Source organism: Perca fluviatilis, chromosome 21 (genome assembly GCF_010015445.1).
Source record: "Perca fluviatilis chromosome 21, GENO_Pfluv_1.0, whole genome shotgun sequence".
Taxonomy (NCBI): Eukaryota; Metazoa; Chordata; class Actinopteri; order Perciformes; family Percidae; genus Perca; species Perca fluviatilis.
In genome coordinates, this window is record NC_053132.1 from 6274553 (window position 1) to 6297643 (window position 23091).

Here is a 23091-nt window from a genome sequence, read left to right on the forward strand (position 1 = left end):
AGGAGGGGGGGGGGGGAAAGACTCTCCAGTATTTTGAATTGGTAGTGCAGTAACTATTTTAACCGCTAGCTGCCAGTATTACATACAATATTACATATTGCACCTTTAAAAGGTATCCTGTGGAGTTTTGACCACTAGCAGCGCTATGGAGCAACGGTCCGAGTGGGTGATGCAATTTCGGTGGGACAAAAGTTACATCCTGCTGCCGATTCCGTGCTATTCTGCCGATCCACAGTTGGTGGCAGTAATGTGCAAGGAAGTATAGCAACGAGCCCTCAAAAGCAGAGAAGTAAAAGACTGCAAGCTACCAAACTCGGATCATGTAAACAATGCACCATTCAAAAGATTTTTTTTGTTTTTTTTTTAAATTCTGCTTTGCAAATGTTTTATGGGGAAGAAAATACATTCAAGATATTTGTTCTCTTGAAACACTGAATGTAAACATAACTTTTGTTCATTTATAAGAAAACTGCACAGGGCACCTTTAAAGAAAGTTCAACCCTCAGAGCAGCAACAGGAGCTCCGATTGGCCACACTCCAGCCAATACAAAACAGCTGGACAATTATTAATAATTATTAATTCGAGCATATGTTCTGTTGGCACACTTCAGGCATCAAAGTCTCTCTGCGGATTCAGCTCCACGTTCACGAAAATCACTCGACATGGGAAAATGAAAAATCCCACGTAAACTTGTAAGCTTGCTGCCAAAATAATCATGTGTAATCACATGGAGGTGTTAATTCCCCAGCTTACTAGACCTTTTGCATTTTGTACCTTTCATAAACTATGTATCTCATGTGTTCAACAGCTCCCTGGCAGCATCTACTCAATTCTATCTGGCAGAAACTGTGTCTTCATAGCTCTCCTGTAGATACAAAATATGATCTGATTTGATTTAAAATGTTAATTGTATCATATATTCTGAAAATGTACAATATAAACAATAAATATTCAGTGATTCATATCCTGATTGTGGGATTGAGCGTTTAACCTCTTTGCAACCTGGGAGTTATTTTCCTAAATCTCTAAAACATGCATTCCTGTTTATGCTCCACGACGCCAAACAGTGCAACATCATAAAGTACAATTACCAAACACATATAAACACACACACACACACACACACACACACACACACACACACACACACACACACACACACACACACACACACACACACACACACACACACACACACACACACACACTTTCCAAAACGACATACTGGCACACTCACAGTGAACGCTCAGGTGGGACAGAAATTCAGGGGGGGGTTGTTGCCACCACATGCCTCAGCGAGGCATTTCAACTGATACCCCTGAGGAATGAAGGATGGTGGGAGATAAACAGAAAGAGAAAGTGTTGGCAGGACAGATGTACAGTACTGTTATCCTTCCTTCTCTAAAATGAACTCACGAGAAGCAGCGGCAGCAGCAAAGAGCGCTCGTTCCTTCCAGTCTCGTGTGCGAAGTTAAAGGCAATATTGCAAGTGAATCAAAATAAGGCAGAAAGAAACATGAAACATTAAATAAAAAGAGCCAACATTAAAATGTCAAATTGTGTGTCCGATCAAAAGTCCCCTGACAATACTGTCGCTAACGCCTCATGAGATCAGGATTTCTTTTAGGTGCGTGTTTTTTTTGTTATTCTCGAAAATGTTTTTACCAGTCGACCTCTCTGGATGGAGTGCAGGTGAGGTGTGAGGATGAGGTCCAGAGGGAGGCTGAAGAAATCCAGCTGGAGAGGTGAAAGGTCAACGATTGAGCGTGTGGAGTGTTGTTGTTGTTGTTGGTGTTTGCCGAGCGAGACGGTGCAGCGGTAGCGTTTGGGTTTTCATTTAATCAGCTGACGGGTGGGGGGGGAGGGAGGAAGGGGGACTCAGTGGCGTCATAGCACTGTACTCTCGGACTCTTCCTCCGACTCGGCTCTGTCGTTGGACGACTCAAACGGTGCCACTGAGTTCCTGAAGGGGGCGATGTGGGGCAAGTCAAAAATACAGTCCAGGTCCACGTCAATGATGGGGATGTCCAAGTTGCAGAGAGAATCTGGCAGAGCAGAAACACACAGACGGAGGTGAGGGGAACAGAACATTCCAGATGTGGTTTCATCGATGCTGGGTGATGTAACAAACAGCAGGTGGGTCATAATTAGTTCAAACCATTCATTACGGTATGATAAATAAAAACGAATGCATGATAGGGGTGCACGATACACAACGTTCAAAGTATGCAAACGGGGGTGTTGGCATACATACTTTTGGCCATGCACTGCATTTAATCACAATTTAAGACGCCCTTTTATTCTCTGGCTTTTTAATTGTGTTTAACTTGTTTTTCCCTTTCTTTTCTTTTTCTGTTTTTATCTGATTTCATGGGTTTTAATTTGTTTCTATTTAAATCTTATATTTCCACCACATCCATCCATCTATCTATCCATCTATCTATCCATATATACATATATATATATACATAAAATATATATATATATATATATATATATATACACACACACAGTTGTGCTCATAAGTTTACATACCTATCCTAAAGTTGACTAAAAAGAGGAATAAAAAAATCATCTTTTGGAAATTGATCTTAATGCCTTAATTAAAAAAATGAGGAAAAATCCGACCTTTTAAGGACACCAATTTTCTTTGTGAATGAATAATGTATTGTAAATAAATAAATGTTCTTCCTTAAAATACAGGGGGAATAAGTCAGTACACCCCTATGTTAAATTCCCATAGAGGCAGGCAGATTTTTATTTTGAAAGGCCAGTTATTTCATGGATCCAGGATACTATGCATCCTGATAAAGTTCCCTTGGCCTTTGGAATTAAAATAGCCCCACATCATCACATACCCTTCACCATACCTAGAGATTGGCATGGGGTACTTTCCATAAAATCATCTCTCAATGCAAATCAAACCAGCTATTAGACTAACTGAAATAAAACCATGCCAATCTGTCGGTATGGTGAAGGGTATGTGATGATGGGGGGCTATTTACAATTTACAATACATGTATTACAATACATTATTCATTCACAAAAAAAATTGGTGTCCTTAAAAGGTTGGATTTTTATCGGATGTGTGTGTGTGTTTTATGCTTGTACGCAAACGTGTTTGTCTTTGTGAAGCACTTTGGTGCAAAACTTTTTTTGCTTTTAAAGTGCTATTTTAATTAAATAAACTTGAAACTTGAATTATAAGTTCACATGTCATTCCTACTTAAATGTGGCCGATACTAGCCACTTGTGAGAGCATGGTGTTTTGATTGTGTTACAAATACTTGTCTTCACTCTGAGAAATACTGCGTCAATGATCTACCAGCTGCAGAAAAACAAAACATTTAAATTGGTTCTGCAGAGGCTGAAGTACCCGGACTTTTAGTCTCTATAGCATGTGTCAAGATTAAAAAACCCTATATCCTACAATTCCCATAATACAACTGAGTAATTTATTAATTTATTGAATCTTTCCCTGCTCTTTCACCCCGAGTCAATAATGCAGATTTTTTGATTTATCAATCTGAAATCAATTTCTTCGGACTTAAAAAAAAGCTCCCAGAGAACAAACAGAATAATTATTAACTGTTTTCACAGGTTGAGTGATTAATAAACGTATCTTTATGTGTGAAATCTGTGGAGTGTTCTGTAAAGCGATTAAATTACAAATATCTATCATCATCAGTATGGTTGCATCGTTATTGGATGCAAGAAATCATTAAATCAATAATAAATAAATAGCATTATCAATATGGTGCATCCCTACTGCTTACACCTGATTCAGACGTGATCGATGACTAATTAATCCAGTAAACACGGTCAAAACCCCAAACCACGGGATCATTGTAGTTAGTTATACTCATATATAAACTAATATTCTGACCTCAGTTTGATGCAAATCCAACAACATCCACAGTGTGACGTGTGTGATGAACAACTGCACAGACAGGAAGTATGCTGACTGGGGAACAGCAGTGGGCGGTGAGGCAAAACATTGTGGAGTGGAGCAGAAGAGTGTGTGTGTGTGTGTGTGTGTGTGTGTGTGTGTGTGTGTGTGTGTGTGTGTGTGTGTGTGTGTGTGTGTGTGTGTGTGTGTGTGTGTGTGTGTGTGTGTGGGCAGCTGGAGCAGGGCATTATGGGTGGGAATCCTAAGGCCAGAGAATGTTGGAGCAGGGTACCCCCAGGATTCTACAAGTTAAATTTAAGACTTTTAAAAGATCTTTAATACCACCTCGGATGAAATGTAACGCCAACTTCCCGGCCATATAATGGAAAATCAGTGTGGATTTAAATCCTGAGAAAATATTTATTTAACAAGTAACGTTACCTTAATTGAACAAAACATTTTATTATAATACTCACATTCATACTTAAAATACAATAGCTTTGTACTCATAATATGAATAATATTTGTCGCATTAAGAACTCTGAAACTGAAAATACAAAACAAAACAAATAATAAAAAATTAAACTAGTGCAGTAGCAGTTGTTACAACTAGTTCCACCTGGGAAAGATGCAATATGTAATATAATGTAATAAATATATATATATATATATATAAATATTATATATATATATATATATATATATATATATATATATATATATATATATATATATATAAATATTATATCCCAGATGCTTCAGTGATGGTTTTATCCTGAAAAATATACTGTATAAATTGAATCCTACGAAAGGAAAATAAATTTTTTTAGACTATTGTTAATTAAATATAATACTTTTAAGGCCTTATTGTTTGGAATATTAAATTTAAGAACCCGCGGGTACCCTGTTGGAGGTTTTTGGCGTCCGCCCCGGTCTGTTTAAGCCATGCATCGCATCAGTCTCAGCCACCATGCAAAGGCCAACAAAACGGGTTAAAGCTGGACTGAACACAGCCGCTCGGTATAATGAGAAGTCATGTGTCGGCACGTAAGGAGAGGCTCTAGAGTGAGGCTGCAGTAGAGCGGTGAATCAGATAGAAATCTGATCCAAAGTCTGCGTCTACTGGCAACCTCACCCGACTGTGAGCTGGCTCCATGTTCGGCTGAGATGGCAGAGGGATTGGAGGGGTGGGGGGTGGGGGCGGGGGTGAGGCTTTAGCACAGGAACTCCTGCTTACCCTAAAAGTCCCTCTCACACACTGAATCACACTGAACCTCTCGGCTCATACCGCTGTAAGTGAGACAATAAGAGCAGTCGACAGAAGCGGAAAATTAGACGAACACATACTTAGAAACAAGTACTGACGTTGAGGTATATACAAAGATAAAGAGAATATTCAGTTCAGGAATAGCCAACACAAAATAAACATGTTTTAGTGCAGATTTATGTCTGTGTAACTCCATTCAGCCTGATACAGAATAACATCCTGTAAATGAGCTCTTTACCGACCAGCAGTGGTGTATAAAGTACAGCATTTGGTTACCTTGGCATGCAATTATTCATACACTGCTGGGTGGAAATCTGTTAGGAACTTGAACCGCATCTGTTTTCAAATGTTTATGCTAACTAAGGGCCTTGATACCATGCCCTGTTATCTTGTAATAGCTGCTGGTCAAACAAGCTCTGAATGTTTTCTTGAAGCAAACAAACTTGAATCGTGAAAATAAATTACATTTCTCAAAATACATCAATCTTCTAACCGGTAATGAATGGGCTCTGATAAACGCAGTGGAGTTAACAGCTAAAGTAAAAGTACAAAGATAAAAGCTATACTTAAATTAACAGCCGAGTCAAGGTGTGCACGCGTAGTGATGTGTTGTAACACCTTACCTGTGGACATGCTTTCCCCAGGAGACAAACCGTCCAGGAGGCCTGTGGAATGGTCCAGAGGCTGGGGGCTGGTGCCCGGCGTGCTGGGGGGCTGAGGAGGAGGTAAGCTGGGCCTCTGTCGAGGCGGCTTCGGGGTCGGCCGAGTCTTGGTGAGAGTCCCGGCCAGCGAGGGTGGAGAGGAGAGACACGGGGTGGTGGCCATCTGGATCTGTCCCGGGGAGCCGATGGTGGCGTATCCCTGCGGGTAGCTGAAGCTGTATGGGGAGGGCGTGCTGGGAGGGGTGGGCGACAGGCTGACAGGAGACGGCTGACCTGTCGACTGGTCAGACATGGCTCCTGACTGGCAGTACGGGGCTTTAGGTGGGATCGGGGCCAGCTTCTTAGCTGCAGAGAAGGGGACAGTGCACATTATTAAGACGCATTATAATACATCGGTTAAAAATGCAAGAATTAGCCAAAAGGCTATTTTTCATCTGTGGTTCCCTGGCTTCAATGTTAAAACGGCTTTTTAAAATACACATAAACAAGAAAGAAAGACAACACGAGCAGAGCAGAACGTAGCACAAAACAAGACACAGCACAGAAGAAAAAGATTTCCAAAAAAATAGTCTCGCACTGCCAGACCTTCCTCCACAGCGCTGCGGAGGAGGGTCTGGCTAGTCCATACAAGATTCCGGGAAGGGAGAAAAACGTGCTCTGGTTTATTGGTATTTCTTTAAACCAATCACAATCGTCTTGGGTGGCGCTAAGCGCCGGACGGAGCCACGGCGCCTCTGCAAAATAGCCTCTGGAAGGAACTTGTTTTGGTGGAACGTGTGTACGTTCAAAAGTTATTTTAGTCGTGCAACAGAAAGCTCAGATTGGACAGATAGTCTAGCTAGCTGTCTGGATTTACCCTGCAGAGATCTGAGGAGCAGTTAACCATAGTCCTCACAAATCCACCGGAGGTTAGAGCGCAAACACAAGGAGCGATTTTAGGGATGGGGGAAGGGTAAGGCAAAAATAATTTTTTATTTTATTTATCTATTTATTTATTGTTTTCTTCGTTCAAATTTCTTTTGTATTTTTGAATGTACATTTGTGAATATATTCATTTAATTTATAGGCGATCAACTTGTAACCTCAGCCAATTTCAATTTTTTGTAAATACCAACAAAAAATGATAACAAAACATAATAAATAGATCTCCGTTAGATAAATATTACAAAACTGCAGTGATATTTTATACCTGTTGTACAAGATGGAGCAGAGTCACTGCTGGAGAACAGCGGGGAGCAAGAAGACTGTTCTCAGCTCTCTCACAGGCAGCACAAGGGATACATTAAAACCCTTATTTTAGGAGATACATGACTCTTTGTGTCTCTGGCTTAATTAAAGAGATACTCAAATTATTTACTGTACTACAGTTAAATTGGGAGGCTTGCAAGAGACTATAAATTAAAGAAAAGCGAAGCGATATCCTGACTTTTAGTCTTGAGTATGAGTCAACCTTCAGAGATGCTGGCTCCTATAAATCCCATAATAGTGTCTTTCATTAGACCTTCCGTGCTTTTTAAATGCCTCATCTTTCCAACTCTGTGCTTCTAACGGAAGCTGCCTTCAAGTGGGGTCAGGAAATGTCGAGATCTATCAACGATCTGACAGAAAACGATACTTGTGAAGTATAAAGTCTATGTCTATGTGCTACATTGTGGGGTTAAAGAACACAACAGGAGGACGTCACACAAATAGGTCATTTGACACCCCCACCGCCGCACAACCCTGCGGTGAATCGCCAGGTCGCTTATTCTGGTCTGAACGGGCCCTAATGCCTGGCCTGCCCAGGCTGGCCAGCCTCATTACCTCTCCTCAGGGTGAGTGGGCTGTGATCAGACTGTCCACTAGAGGTCATCGTCCCCTGGAGTCCCTTCTGTCCGATCACTGGAGACAGCTCCTTGTTCTTTAGAGTACTGAGGACACAGTGAAGGAGAAAAAAAAACACACAGGAATTACAACCTGCCCCATGCATCTCTCTTCCCTTTAATAACATGGTCCGCCCTGTGTCCATAAATCTCTTGGCATATAAAGAAAAAATATGAGAGCGCCCATAATTCAATGTCAAACTGCCTGAGTGAACACTGTTGCAGGCAAAGATGTAGTATATACAGCCGCGCAGCAGAAGCACTTCAAAAATCCCAAATAAACCCTGATGGCTTAATGGATTTTTCTTACTTTTACAGCGCCGTGCAGCCAGAATGCCAATGGGAAGATGGCCTGAAGGTCAAAACATAACCAGTTTATACTCTCACTGACTCTCAGCAGATGAGGCATGAATGGATGACTGAAGTTGCCGGGATTTAAAGACGGAGTGGAGCGATGCAAATAAGCATCTTTGGGCTCAATGACATCAAATATAATAATGTCATTAAAGGGTAACTCCATTTTTTTTTCAACCTAGATGTTTTTACCATCTCTGCGTGTCTATGGGGCTGATGGGAACAACAATTGTTGAAATTGCTCCAGCATTAAGCATGACAAGCTAGAATGTAACGCTAATGGGCAATCACGCACCTTTAATTTTACGTCCACTAAAAGTGCTGTTTTTCCGCTGACATGCTCAGATTATTATTCTGAGTGTCTGACAACATTATGAAAATGATCCCTACAGAGGTAGACCTTTTTGTTAGAGTAAGATCCTTTTTGTTTAAACTAAACAACAGCCACGAAATAGCCAAAATCACCAGACTCCATTTAAATAAAGAGTAATTTTATCATCGTAAAACACACTTCATTCAAAGTTGACAGAAACAAAATAAAACTATTAAAAGCGGTCTTGGTTCTTTTCACTGTTAAAGGTCCCATGACATGGTGCTCTTTGGATGCTTTTATATAGACCTTAGTGGTCCCCTAATACTGTATCTGAAGTCTCTTTTATATAGACCTTAGTGGTCCCCTAATACTGTATCTGAAGTCTCTTTTATATAGACCTTAGTGGTCCCCTAATACTGTATCTGAAGTCTCTTTTATATAGACCTTAGTGGTCCCCTAATACTGTATCTGAAGTCTCTTTTATATAGACCTTAGTGGTCCCCTAATACTGTATCTGAAGTCTTTTTTATATAGACCTTAGTGGTCCCCTAATACTGTATCTGAAGTCTCTTTTATATAGGCCTTAGTGGTCCCCTAATACTGTATCTGAAGTCTCTTTTATATAGACCTTAGTGGTCCCCTAATACTGTATCTGAAGTCTCTTTTATATAGACCTTAGTGGTCCCCTAATACTGTATCTGAAGTCTCTTTTATATAGACCTTAGTGGTCCCCTACTACTGTATCTGAAGTCTCTTTTATATAGACCTTAGTGGTCCCCTAATACTGTATCTGAAGTCTCTTTTATATAGACCTTAGTGGTCCCCTAATACTGTATCTGAAGTCTCTTTTATATAGACCTTAGTGGTCCCCTAATACTGTATCTGAAGTCTCTTTTATATAGACCTTAGTGGTCCCCTAATACTGTATCTGAAGTCTCTTTTATATAGGCCTTAGTGGTCCCCTAATACTGTATCTGAAGTCTCTTTTATATAGACCTTAGTGGTCCCCTAATACTGTATCTGAAGTCTCTTTTATATAGACCTTAGTGGTCCCCTAATACTGTATCTGAAGTCTCTTTTATATAGACCTTAGTGGTCCCCTACTACTGTATCTGAAGTCTTTTATATAGACCTTAGTGGTCCCCTAATACTGTATCTGAAGTCTCTTTTATATAGACCTTAGTGGTCCCCTAATACTGTATCTGAAGTCTCTTTTATATAGACCTTAGTGGTCCCCTAATACTGTATCTGAAGTCTCTTTTATATAGACCTTAGTGGTCCCCTAATACTGTATCTGAAGTCTCTTTTATATAGGCCTTAGTGGTCCCCTAATACTGTATCTGAAGTCTCTTTTATATAGACCTTAGTGGTCCCCTAATACTGTATCTGAAGTCTCTTTTATATAGACCTTAGTGGTCCCCTAATACTGTATCTGAAGTCTCTTTTATATAGACCTTAGTGGTCCCCTAATACTGTATCTGAAGTCTCTTTTATATAGACCTTAGTGGTCCCCTAATACTGTATCTGAAGTCTCTTTTATATAGGCCTTAGTGGTCCCCTAATACTGTATCTGAAGTCTCTTTTATATAGGCCTTAGTGGTCCCCTAATACTGTATCTGAAGTCTCTTTTATATAGACCTTAGTGGTCCCCTAATACTGTATCTGAAGTCTCTTTCCCGAAATTCTGCCTTGGTGCAGAATTACAGCCACTAGAGCCAGTCCCACAATGAGCTTTCCTTAGGATGTGCCACTTCTGTGCCTGTAGCTATTGAGGAGGAGAGAGGGGGGGCAAGGTGGAGGGTGGGGGTGTGGCCTTGACTAACTGCCACTTTGCTAATTTAAATTTGCATGATGCCTCTCTCTCTCTCATGGGTGGGCCAAATTCTCTGGGCGGGCAAAGCAGAGAAAGGGGAGGTAACCTTGCTCCTTATGACCTCATAACAAGCAAGATTCCAGATCGGCCAATCTGAGCTTTCATTTTCTCAAAGGCAGAGCAGGATACCCAGGGCTCGGTTTACACCTATCACCATTTCTAGCCACTGGGGGACCATAGGCAGGCTGGGGGAACGCATATTAATGTTAAAAAAAACTCATAAATTGAAATGTTCATGCCATGGGACCTTTAAAACAATCACCACTCTGGTTTTGATTGAAATACACCCTTAGTTCAACCATTTACATGTGAAAAATATGCTGACTCTATACATGCTAATGTATTTATTTGTGTTTATTTAAATAGAGTCTGGTGAGTTTACCAGTGACGATTTTGGAGCTGTTTCATGTTAAACAAAAAGGATTTTACTCTTTAACAAAAATGTAGGGAAATATTTCCACAATGTTGTCAGACACTTATTAATAGACACAATCTCAGTGGCAAAAACAGCACTTTTAGTGTAGTAGTTTTCCAGTTACAGTGTTTGTGCTCAATACTGGACCAATTTTAAAGATTTTTTTTCAGTTATTTACACACAAACGCATGGGAAAATAGGGTCCCAAAAATTACCCTTCAACTGATTTCTGTGTTCTTTGTGTCGTTTCTGTTCATTTTTAAGCTTCTGATCTTGCAGTGTACCACTCAGGGCTAACTGGGCCCACTGGTATGACTCATTACCGCCCACTTTTATAATGGTATGCACTGAAAGCTTTGAATTTCCTTTGTTGCCTGGCAACCGCCTCTTGAATATCCTGGCAACATGGAAAGTTATGGATTGCACTCATGGCAATTATATTAAAATGGATCTGATAATGGAGTTCCTTAAGAGCAGTGATTCTCATGAGAGACGGATACACAACCAAGGGAATAAATAAAATAAAATAAAAAAGAATAGGGAGGCGCTGTTGGGAGTATCTTAATCTCACCCCTCCCCTTTTCGCCTCACATCACCCCTCTCTCATCTCTTCATTTGTGTGTGAGTTGGAAGTACGAGCGAGTTGAGCAGGGTTCTGTATTTACCTAGTCAGCTTGGCTCCTCTCTCCCGGCTACAGGCACAGGCTGCCCATGGAGGGGGAGCAGATAGGGGGGTGTTGGGGGGTTTGGGGGAGCCCAGGAACAGATCGTGACGAGTAAGAACGAGCGGGGGTTTGATGTAAAGGGTGGAGCCATTCGTTTCGGACGGGGCGGCATGCGAAGCATCGGACAGGGAGGCCTGTTTGGGCAGGTGCAAGGAATTTGGTTTGGGGTTGGAGTTGACGTCAAGCTGCTGAGGGGACGGGCAGAGGGAGTGTGGGGGTGGGGGTGGGGGTGGGCTGTAGCCACAGCGGCGGGTGGGAGGTGACGGGCCGGGAGGCACGGATTCGGGATTGGGAGCGACTGGACGCATACCCGGAGGTGCTCGGGTGTAGAAATGGTGGTGAGGGAGCGAGTAGGAAGAGCAAGAGGAGGAGGAGGAGGAAGATGAGGAAGAGGGGTAAGGGGGAGGCGGCCTCTCCTCCTCAGGGGAGGGGTAGGCGTAACCGGAGTCCGACCAATTGGAGGATGCATCATCCGAGCTGCAATGATAAACATATCAATGTTTCATGGGGAATTGAGCCGGTCTCCAGAAGCTGAAATGCTGTTAAAGTGGAGGAATTTGTTAGTATCTAGAGTTTAAGAGCAGGGATTATTGATTAATAAGTTTAAGTTTGGGAGGAAATCAGGTGGATATTAATTATTGTGTCAGAAGGGAGAAGTAAGGGCTCCAAGAAAGGTTCAAGGGAACAGCTCTGAGGAAAATAAACAGTAGGTGCTCCATGGTTTTCAAATCACAGAAATTAAATAAAACAGAAAAGTCAATCACCTCATCCATTGCAGGGCCTTGCGACAATGGACTGTTATGCTTTTAATGATGCTTGGACTAATGACAAAAACAAAACAGATACATAATTCGTGCACATGCAGCAATGAAATACAGAACTATGGATGAACTTCTCTGAACTTCTTCCACGTTAACAGGCCTATGTAACAACCCAGCCTAAAGATGTACGGAAACACAACTCAGGCAGAAAAAATGAATTCTCCAACACATGGCTAATACAAATTCAAGGATGAAAAAAAAAAAACGAAACAAAGAAAGAAACTTCAATCACAAAGTTTGACACGACATGCTTCATCAGAGGTGAGACAGCGGGGGTTCACGCGGAGGTGACGATGAGCGTTTCTTTGGGGAATAAAAAATCAAGAACACACGAGAAAACATGGAGCAGACAGCGCTGTTTGGGCGCCAGTTGCAGGGCGCAGCAGCACACGCGGCAGGGGAGGGGAGGGAGCAGCAGCAGGTGGGAGGTGTGTGAGGTGGTGGTGGTGGGTGTTGGGGGGGGGGGATGTGAAACAGGACGGGGGGCACGACAGCCTTACCTGGCTCGGTCGCTGTTAGTGGGAGGAGGGGGTGGGGGGGGGAGGCAGAGAAATCCCCAGGCTGCTCGGGGATGAGAGCGTCAGTGGGCGGGACAGGGGGATGCACGCTCGGTGGCGTGGAAGAGCTTTTACGCGTAGAAGACGAGCCCCTGCGTGACACCCAAGTAGTGTCCATCACCCTGACACCCATGCTGCAGTGGGACAAAGATGCACAGCCAATCAAACCAAGGGAGTGTGTGTGTGTGTGTGTGTGTGTGTGTGTGTGTGTGTGTGTGTGTGTGTGTGTGTGTGTGTGTGTGTGTGTGTGTGTGTGTGTGTGGTTCAGGGGGGGGTCCACACCCTAAACAGATCATCAGGGCTGCTAGAAAAAGGATAAGCTTCCCTGTCCATCATCTGTAGGCCTATTGACAAAGACCTGACCCTGGATCAGCTTCACTCTACTCAACCCACACAGCCTTGCTTGGGTGTACTTACGATCCTGAGCATGCAGCAACAGACAACAATATTTTATCTTACAATGTCTCGCTTAAATGTATAATTCCCTTTTTTTTATGACGATGTATGTACTGTATGTATGAGGAAGGTGAGATGGTAAAACTTCTGATAACTGCAACACAAGAGCAGTTTGGATGAAATAGACACGGAGAAGATGAAGACGTTATGTTCTCTTTGTTATTCAAAACAATTATTAAAAGGAGTAGTTTGACACTTTGGGAAACGCATTTATTTTCTTTCTTGTTTAGATGAGAAGACTGCAACCACTCAAATGTCGTTGCATTCAAAATAAAGCTGCAGCCAGTTAGCTTAGCTTAGCTTAGCATAAAGACAAAAAAAAAACAGGGGGAAACTGCTAGCCTGGATCTGTTCAAAGGAAAATAAAATCCGCCAACCAGCACTTCTAAAGCTCAATAATTAGGTTAGATAGATTATCATAGATAGACTATAAATAATAATAATTTTTTTCGGGTAGGGTTGTCCACTGGTTTGTTGGTTTGTTTATTTGTCTGTCAGCAGGATTTGCATTAATGTGGTGTGGGAAGAAAATGAAAGAAAATGTATACTGCATCAACATTGTGAGATAGGGCACATCTTATCTGCTCTCTACTCCTATCTTGTTTGTTCAATCTGTACAAAAATTGACATGTAAAAACTACAAGCTGTGGTCTTCAGCTGTGGCTGAACGTTATATTATAAAACAGGTTCGATATTTGCTAAAATGCAGGTGCGAGGTGATCACGAGCAGCAGAAGTCCACCTTCACAACCCAGTACATTCCCACTTCTGGAAGTTAAAAGACAAAATAAGTCGGAGCACTTCCAGAGGAAAAGATTTATGCTGCAGAAGTATAACTGGATATTACTCAACGCTGCAGTGGTTTGAAATATTTGTAGGCAACGAAGTAGAATGCATGTAAAACTCAAATGTTTAAAGACATTGAACAAGATACATTTTGAAGAATGACAGGTAGCTAGTCACGGTCATGTTCTGTGGCCAGGGGCCTTCAGACTTTCTGCTTATGTAACTTTATTTGAGATATATGATAGTATTTGTTTCTTTGTCTGTTCATTTATTGTGTGAGTTTTCTGTGCTTGTCTGTACCTTGTGCCCCTGTAGCCCTGCCCTGCATGGCTACCATGTCTTTGTGTTATCAGTCCTCGTTGTCTTGTTTCCACTATCATGTCATTTAGTTTCCTGTTTTATTAAACCTTAAAATCTTCCTGCTGCCTCCTCGTCTCCAATCTGCATTTTGGGTCCTAGCCTACTAATGCACAAACCCTGACAATTCCGTCCTAATTAGTGAGCTTTCGAGGTGCTGATTTTGGGAGAGGCTAGCAGGCTAGCAGCTTTCCCCATGCTTCCAGTCTTTATGCTAAGCTAAGCTACCTGGCTGCAGCTTCAAATTTAAAGGGATACGCCACCGTTTGTTGAAATAGGGCTTATCACTGTCTCCCCTAGCTGTAGATAGGTGGGCCAACGCATTTTTTGTGCATGCATTGTTTTAGTCCGGTGCAACAACGGCAGCACGCTGCTAGCTAGCTTAGCGTAGTGAATGGAATCCTATGTTGCCAGTTAGCATGTTGTGAGTAAAAGTGAGCCAACAAAAGACAAAAAAACAACCTAATTACTTGCACTGAGACAAAAAATGCCCACCTATCTACAGCCAGGGGAGACCGTGATAAGCCCTATGTCTGTATGTTAAATTCTTTTAACATACAGACATTAGCAGAAAGTGAATAAGCTTCCCCCAATGTTAAACTTCCTCACTTATTGAGGTAGTTGGCTGAGACTAAACAACAAGAGGCTGTTGTATACTCGCAGGCTGAACAAGTTTATCCAGCGCCAGAAAGGTGCTACTTATGTAAACACAGAAAGAAAGGCCTGCTTTGTCCATGTCACCCCTCTCTGTTGGAGACACTGAACTATAGGGGTCCAAGTGTGCCACTTCAGGCAGACCTGACTGGAGCATTAAACACACACACACACACACACACACACACACACACACACACACACACACACACACACACACACACACACACACACACACACACACACACACACACACACACACACACACACACACACACACACACACACACACACACAACAAATGGCCCGACACTTCCGGTCAACGTGCAGCTGAGACAAAGAGAATGAATGAATAGACCGATGACAGGATGACTCGGGAGGGAAAATGATCTATACTGTACCTTTGTATCTTCCTAATGCTGCGTAGTTAAAAACAGAGACAAGCACAATGAGGACAGGGAGTAAGGATCATGGAGGAGAGACGCAGTCTCCCCGGGCTCATTAACAGCACTGTTATCAAAGCAGCAGAGGAACTTTGGCAGGAGGAACTTTTTAAGACGAGAGCCAAGATGGAGGAGCAAATTTGGGAGGCTGGCCTGACAGGGGATAAGAGTCCCGCTGAGTGTAATGAGGAGAGCGATTTGAGAGGAGAAATGTGCTTTAACCACACCAAAAACCCAGAGAGAAAATTATCGTTCCATTAAATGTGCTAATTAGGTCAAAGTTTCCCTAAAGTATACAAGAAAATCCCCCAAATATTAAAGACAAATGTGAGAGGTTTCTCGCCAATGCAGTGTTGTTAGTTAGTCTTAGAATTTCATATTCATGGTACAACTTCTTATCAATATTTTGGCCAAAAGTAAGTTGACACTCTTTTTTTATGTGCTTTTGGTCTTAGGCTTCTCTTCATCGTTTGGGCCCCAAAGTTACAATGAAAGAAAATGTTAACGCTACAGCATACAATTATATTTTTTAGACAATATTGAGCTCCAACTTTGTGGCAACAGTTTGGTAAAATAAAAAATAAATAAAAAACATTCTCGTTTCAACGTGGCAATTCCCCTCTGTGCACAAAGCCAGCTGCATATGGAAATGTTTTTCACAGTTTGGGGTGGAAGAATTAACATCTCATCTAACATAATAAGCTTCCACATTGTTGTGTCCTTGGAGCAAATGTTTGTGTCCTTGGAGCATTAAAGGTTTAAAGTTATATTACCTAATTTGTTAGTGCAGCAAAAATGCTGCCCGTTTTTACTCTGCTATAATCTCTAAAAATAAACTGTCACACTATGCAGTTTTTACCTGCCTTGCATATGTAACCTTGTATGTCCAGAGACTACCAATAAATTATTCTCACTGGCCAGATTAATGTAGAGGGTAAGTGCAGTGTGTGTCCAGGTACAAGGAATGATGGGGAATTATAACATTTTTATTATATACAGATCCCCTAGAGCAGCACATTTAAGTGTCTCTGAACGTAAATTAACTTTTAAAAAGGGTTGAGAACTACGTACAATTTTTAAATCCAACTTTCACAACTGTAAAAACCGAACCAATACTAAAATCTTTTGTACATAAAAACCTCTTTCAAAGGCTGCCTCACTGTGCTGATCCTGCTGGATCTGGAGAGTTTCTAATGAAAGCTGAGCTCTATTGATCAGATCCAACACACACACACACACACACACACACACACACACACACACACACACACACACACACACACACACACACACACACACACACACACACACACACACACACACACACACACACACACACACACACACACACACACACACACACACACACACACACACACACACACACACACACACACAGTCCAGGTTTAATTAGCTGGGCTACTTGTGGTCCCAGTGCTGCAGAGCTCAGCCGCAGGGCCTGAAAAGACCAAGGGTGTATTAAAGCATTAAAGAAAGAGAAACAGAGACAGACAGAGAAAAGAGAAAGAAAGCCACTGACTGGTTTTCAGCTAATCCTCCGCTACAGCTTGAGGATTGTCAGATTCCTCATTTCACGGACTAAATGTCATCTCCTTCTTTCTCCTCTTTTTCTCACTAGGCTGCAGATAAAGAGCGATACAGTATTCTCTCTGTCCACCTCATAGTGAAACACTGACGTCACCTCTCGCATGAAACGTGTGTAATCAGTGGGGAATTCTTTCACTCTTACATCACATGTCCGACCCTAGTCACGATGAAGACTTTTATGTACCTCAAAGTAGCCTTATCTAGGATTTATTTTGTCAGTTAGGATACACCCTGAATGAAGCTGTAGGGACACCACAGAGGCAGAGACAACTGCTGATTGATTCAGAGGCAGAGCGACATGAGTGCGTGTGGTATCACTGGGAGACTTTTTGTTGGCTTGTTGGAGCAGTTTTTATCTCACAGATCTGGTTTAACTGTCATCTTTCACGTTTTACAAGCATATTGAACTCTTGTTGGCAGCTCATTTGGAAGTGGTAACGGCAACAGTTGACAAAAACTACTCAGGCAAAAAAAAAACTGCTCATTTTGGGACATATTAGCTTTTTTGGCGAGAGTTAGATGAGAAGATCAACATCACTCTTTCATGTTTGTCTGTTGAGTACGGAGCTAGAACCATTAGCCTAGCTTAGCACTTTCTGGAGTAAGAAACTACAAACTTTTTTTTTACATTTCTGTTTCTGTAGGGATTAAAGAAAATTGATATAACATGGTAATTAGTGAGCTGTATAGGTGCTTGTAGGTGGTGTTTGGTTATGTCTGGATAGAGTTAGGCTAGCTGTTTTCCCCCGTTTCCAGTATTTATGCTAAGCTTAGCTAACCTCCCCCTGGCTTTAGCTCCAAACTTAACACACAGACATGAGAGTGGAATCAATCTTCTCATCTAACTATTGCCAAAAAAAAAATGTGTCCAGTGGTGGTGGTGGAAGAAGTATTCAGATTCTTTACTTCAGTAAAAGTACTAATACCACACTGTAAAAAATACTCTGTTACAAGTAAAAGTCTTGAATTGAAGATGTATGTAAGTGTCATCAGGAAAATGTACTTAAAGTAGTAAGAACTCGATGCAGAAAAATCCTCAACTTTTAGAAACTGGAAACGAGCCAAAATAGTTCTGTCACTCAACTAAGTGTTTAATGGTCTAATCATGTCAGCTGTACTCGTAGGCCGTTATATTGTTGGATAGTTTAATTTATAACAAAGCATCAGAGTTTATATACTACATGTGTTTTGTGTGCAGAAATCTTAATGTGTAAAGTAACTAGTAACTGCAGCTGTCAGATTAACGTAGTGGAGTAAAAAGTACAATATTTCTCTCTGAGATGTAGCGGAGTAGAAGTAGAAAGTGGCATGAAAAGAAAAGACTCAAGTAAAGTACAAGTACCTCAAATTTGTACCTAAGTAGTACTTGAGTAAATGTACTTAGTCCCATTCCACCACTGAATGTGTCCCAAAATGCCAAACTAAATATTTGAACCTGCTGACTAGTTGATGCTAAAACTGATCAATGAAATGAAAATCTAAACACTTACTCCACCTTTCTATCTATCTGGAACTGCTTTATATGAGCCTGTACTACGCTAAATATGTTTAAATGTAATCCCAGTAGAGATAGAGGGGTCGTACCCGTCCTTCTTGTAGAACTCCAGCATCATGTTGTCCGTGGCGACGCTGAGCGGCCGTCGACTCTGGTCGTTCTGCTTCCGCTCCATCTGCTCCATGTCCGGAGACGGCATCGAGCTGTAGTTGGAGTTGTGGTTGGTGTGGACCGGGCTTCCGTAGTTGCCTGTGACGTTGAACTCGATTTCTGAGAAAAAGGACAGGATACAGAAACGATTAAAAGAAGAAGTCGACTGGGAAGAAGTCGACCCTCCTTTTCTATTTCCTCTTGTGTTATCCCTCCTCACCTCCAGGGAAGAACCAGTCGGCGTGCTGGATGATGGGCTCGATGATGCCGACGATCTGCAGGGAAACTGTGGTCATCATCTCTGGGATGTTTCTGCAGCGGACAGAGAGGAGACAAAGACTTTTTTTATGGTGGGACTTGTAAGGATTTACACTCAGGCGTTGATTAGCACATTTTCACGATATTACAGAACCATTAAAAGGAGAAAATTAAATAACACTTCAGAAATGTTGGCTATTAAAATACTAATTAAAAGTTAGAGAGGGATAAAGAGTTTGTAAGATTTACACAGAGATATAAGGGAGGTGTCCTTCACCGTTTCCAAACTGCTCACTAATGATCATCATGAGTGCACTTCATGATAAAAACATCTCCTGGAGATGTGTCGGAGCCTTGTGCCTATTGGTCATTTTGCTAATAGCACAGCAAAATAAAGCGAGCTGCGATGAGCGAATGCCTGTGGATACAGAGTCCTTCTCTTTTCTAGATTTTCTTGCGGAAGAAAATATCTTTGGCTGTCTTCGTTCCCCTCAAATTGACCCCGATTAATTTCACTGAAATGACGCAGGGTCATACAAAACAAGCAGCTCCTATATAGTGCAACCGAACCCTCATAATTCAATTAAATTCTAGTGGAGATCCCAGAGTTTCAAAAGATAGCAAATATGTTAGGTTGGATTTAGGAGAAATGTGTGTAAAATTACATTTGGACTATTTATTTTTGATTGAATGGTGCAGTTATAAAAAACGGCGTTTTCATATCATCATATAGCTTCCATCAAAAACAAGTTGATAGACAATATATAATGATACATATAACCTTTATATAAGCAGGTAATCTCATTAAGATAAAGATCTCTTTTGCAAGAGAGACCTGTGGACAGCAGAGGGAAAGAAAAACAAATAGAGACTTAATAAAGACGGCTGTCTTACCCTTCGTTGTGCATCCACAGCAGGTTCGGTCCGAGGACAATAGCGATGTTTCCAGGCGTCATCTTGTTCACATCCTGGTCTTCAGTCAGTTTGGAGAGGAATTTGATCAAATACCTGTTAATACAGATACAGGAACTCGGTCAGTCGATGAAAAAACATTACTTAAAAAGGACTTAAAAGTATATTCAACTTCTTTAGGAAGAAGAAAAACATCCATAAGGGTTCAGTGCCTCAGCTCAAGTGATTAAAATTTTCAGTCACAGTCAGAAAATCTGACCAGAAAACAGCGGTTTTCAGCTTTGTTAGAAGAACATATTTTACAGGAAAGCCAATGTGTTTTTAAATGGTTTATTTAACCTCAGAAGTAGTCAAGTTCATCTGAAAAATACAAAATGAAAACAATTTGGAGCAACATACAGTAGTTTGAAAATGCGTCAGTGCAGGAAGCTTAGCAGCTAACAGATATGGAAGAAACTTCGGGAAATTTAGCAGATCCTGCTTAGTTAGTGAGATCACTGTCCAGGTTAAAGGACGGTAGCTGTTGATACGGAGCCAAATGTAAAGCCACATTCCCACAGATCTACTTCATCTTTGTCATGTTTTCAGTAGGCTATATGTGTGAAAATGAAGTGTTTAAAATAAATAACTTGGAAAGTAACAGAGCTGTAATCCAGGCCCTGATTTCTTTAGGTTTAAATAAGATGAAATCCAAGACTCAATACATGACGCATACGGACGTTATTATTACAGCAAATTATTATCACTCTGTTTCAGTCAATTTTTTTAAGATTCCAAACTGTGGCAGTGTGTTTCTGTGGCTCTGCGAGAGCAGCCGAGCTGAATGACTCATCCTGAGGTTGAACTACAGTTGAATGAACACGAGGCAGCTCATTCCAGCGAGCAGCGATCATCTGGACAGGTCTGACAGGTCTTCTCAGAGGAGGACTGTCTAAAAATACGCCCTATTTGTGCGATTCGATGATGACACTGACAAGTGCTGCAGTATCTCTGCTCATTCAATTTCTCTCCCGCCCCGTCTCTCTTCCTCTTCTACCTCGTCGTGCCTTTTGATCAAGAGATAAACCCTTCAGCAAATATCCGCAGGTCGCCTTAATCCAGCAAGAAATACAGCAACGCATCGGCCTTATGGCCTCTTTCTCACACTGAAGTTTTCTTTCTGACAGGTGTCAATTAGAAGGAAGCTTAGAGTTTCCATGGACCAATGGCAGAGTGTATTTCTATAGCCCAATATCACAAATGCACAATCTGTGCAGCATACGACACCCTCCGCCCTTGAACCCTTGTTTCAGATAAGGAAAAACTCCCCCAAAAAAACCTTTAACAGGGAAAAATTGGAAGAAACCTCAGGAAGAGCAAAAGACCAGCGATCCCTCCCTCAGTCCCTTAAAAAAAACGGCTTATAATTTATGATTTCTTAAAGGTCCCATATTCTAAAAAGTGCGATTTCCATGTCTTTTGCTATATATATAAATACCGTGAAAGGATCGCTCAATCCACAGAGAAATGCACACAGCCCGTATTCAGAAACTGTGCCTTTAAACGAGCCGTCAGGACTTCCGTACGGTTGTGATGTCACAACTTTACTATATACTGTATATATTTATATATATGGTAGAAAGTGTTGCTACAGTGCCATTACAGTCATTCCCCTGCTGCAATGACCGCAGATGCAGAAGACCCGGAAACGCTGACCAATCAGAGCAGACTGGGCTTTTGCGGGAGGGTGTCTTAAAGAGAAGGAGCGTTTCAAACAGACAGTGAATACAGGTATATATTCAGACAGACAGTATGGGAAAAATAAAGTGTTTTTTGAAGATTAAAGCATGTAAACATCTTCTAGTAGGAACTTAAAATACAACTATGAACCTGAAAATGAGCAGGATATGGGACATTTAATGACGTGGAGCGAGAAATGAGAAGGGAAAGGCCATTGGCAGTCATTCGGAAACTATCGGGAGCATGACTGATGTGTGAGTATTGAGTCCTGCCACATTAAGATGCCACGGCATCTCATCTAATTTTATGCTACCGTAAGTAATTTGTCTTGTTGCAGTGAAATGCCAACTGCAACTACAGAGTGAACAGAGTGGAACAGTTTGACTGGGCTTAGTCAGTCGTGTTTTATACTTTGAGAAAAGGACCACAAGGAGTGAAACACAGAAACAGCGACTCACTTAAAGTTGTTGTTGTTGGCTGGGGGTAGTTTCTCACAGGCGTTGAGGAGAGCCTGCAGTCTCTTGTCTTGATCTTGAATGCTGCAGAAAAGAAAACGGAGGTTGAACACGTAAAAACGTAAAGATAAGGTTCAAATGAAAAGCACCAGTGATGTAACAACAACATGATGAAATGAAAAGATACAGACTTGGAGGCCTGGATCCAGTCGTTGTAGAGCTCGTATGTCATTAACGGCTCAGGGAGCTCCCGCAGGTAGGACTTCAAAGCCCCTGGAGAGAAGAAAATAAGAAGATGAATGCATGGGACCAATCGCTCCCCAAAACGTCCCAGTTAGATAGTAAATGCCGTAAACATATTCTATGCAAATCTTTACAATGATTCCCCGAAAGAACCATTCAGGTCTGCCTTGGTGCATGATCCACATTTTCTTTCAAACTTGCCATTTTCAGCGTGTAGCTTGTTAGCTCGAAGTTTGTTGTTGCGGAGGGGATTTTGAGAAGGGGTTTTGAGAACAGCAACACATGGAGAGCAGAAGGTGAAGGGGCAAAGAAGGCTTTATCCTGGAAATCTACTTCCGTTGATCCAGACTATGTTGTGAGTGACGACTCTGTGCTGTCCGTGTAGTTATTTTGATGCCGTCATATTGTTTAGCTGTTATTTACTATGTTGCGAGGGCATCATCAAAGTTGTTTGCACAAAAATATAGGTACGTGTGACTGTAAAGTTGTGGTTTTATTGGCTGAATTACAAATACACTGAATGCATAAATTGGCTTAGTAAGAAAATCACATACAAAAAAATGTTGTGAAAATAGTGTCATAATGCGACAAATGCAGCCGCTTCTCACAAAATTTCAATTAACTACTTGGTCAATTTCACCCGGAATTCTGTCCAACAATATAATTCAATAAAATGATTTTGCATAATCAATTTTAGAAATTAATTAAAGCTTTGAAAAGTGCCAACATTTGGGTGAGCTTTCCTTTTGGAAGCACAGTATTCATGTTAAAATATGTTTTTACCACTCGGCCCTGCGGTGAGTATCAGGCTGTGCCT

At 41.5% G+C, this 23091-nt stretch overlaps 1 protein-coding gene across 10 annotated transcripts in view; it reads right to left on the minus strand.

Moving 5' to 3' along the window:
- The window catches only part of LOC120551161 (rho GTPase-activating protein 44-like), a 44734-nt gene continuing 21643 nt past the window's right edge, over positions 1 to 23091 (minus strand). For 2 of the 10 annotated variants that reach the window (XM_039788369.1, XM_039788368.1), the window contains exons 12-22: positions 22223 to 22304; positions 22035 to 22115; positions 19840 to 19953; positions 18908 to 18999; positions 18627 to 18807; positions 15393 to 15410; positions 12126 to 12182; positions 11302 to 11838; positions 7623 to 7729; positions 5781 to 6164; positions 1 to 2046 (exon numbers count right to left, since the gene is read on the minus strand). In XM_039788369.1, coding sequence (XP_039644303.1) covers positions 1889 to 2046; positions 5781 to 6164; positions 7623 to 7729; positions 11302 to 11838; positions 12126 to 12182; positions 15393 to 15410; positions 18627 to 18807; positions 18908 to 18999; positions 19840 to 19953; positions 22035 to 22115; positions 22223 to 22304 — 1811 coding nt within the window. In that variant the 3' untranslated portion in view covers positions 1 to 1888. The other 8 variants (XM_039788370.1, XR_005637836.1, XM_039788371.1 and 5 more) reach the window with 8 other exon arrangements.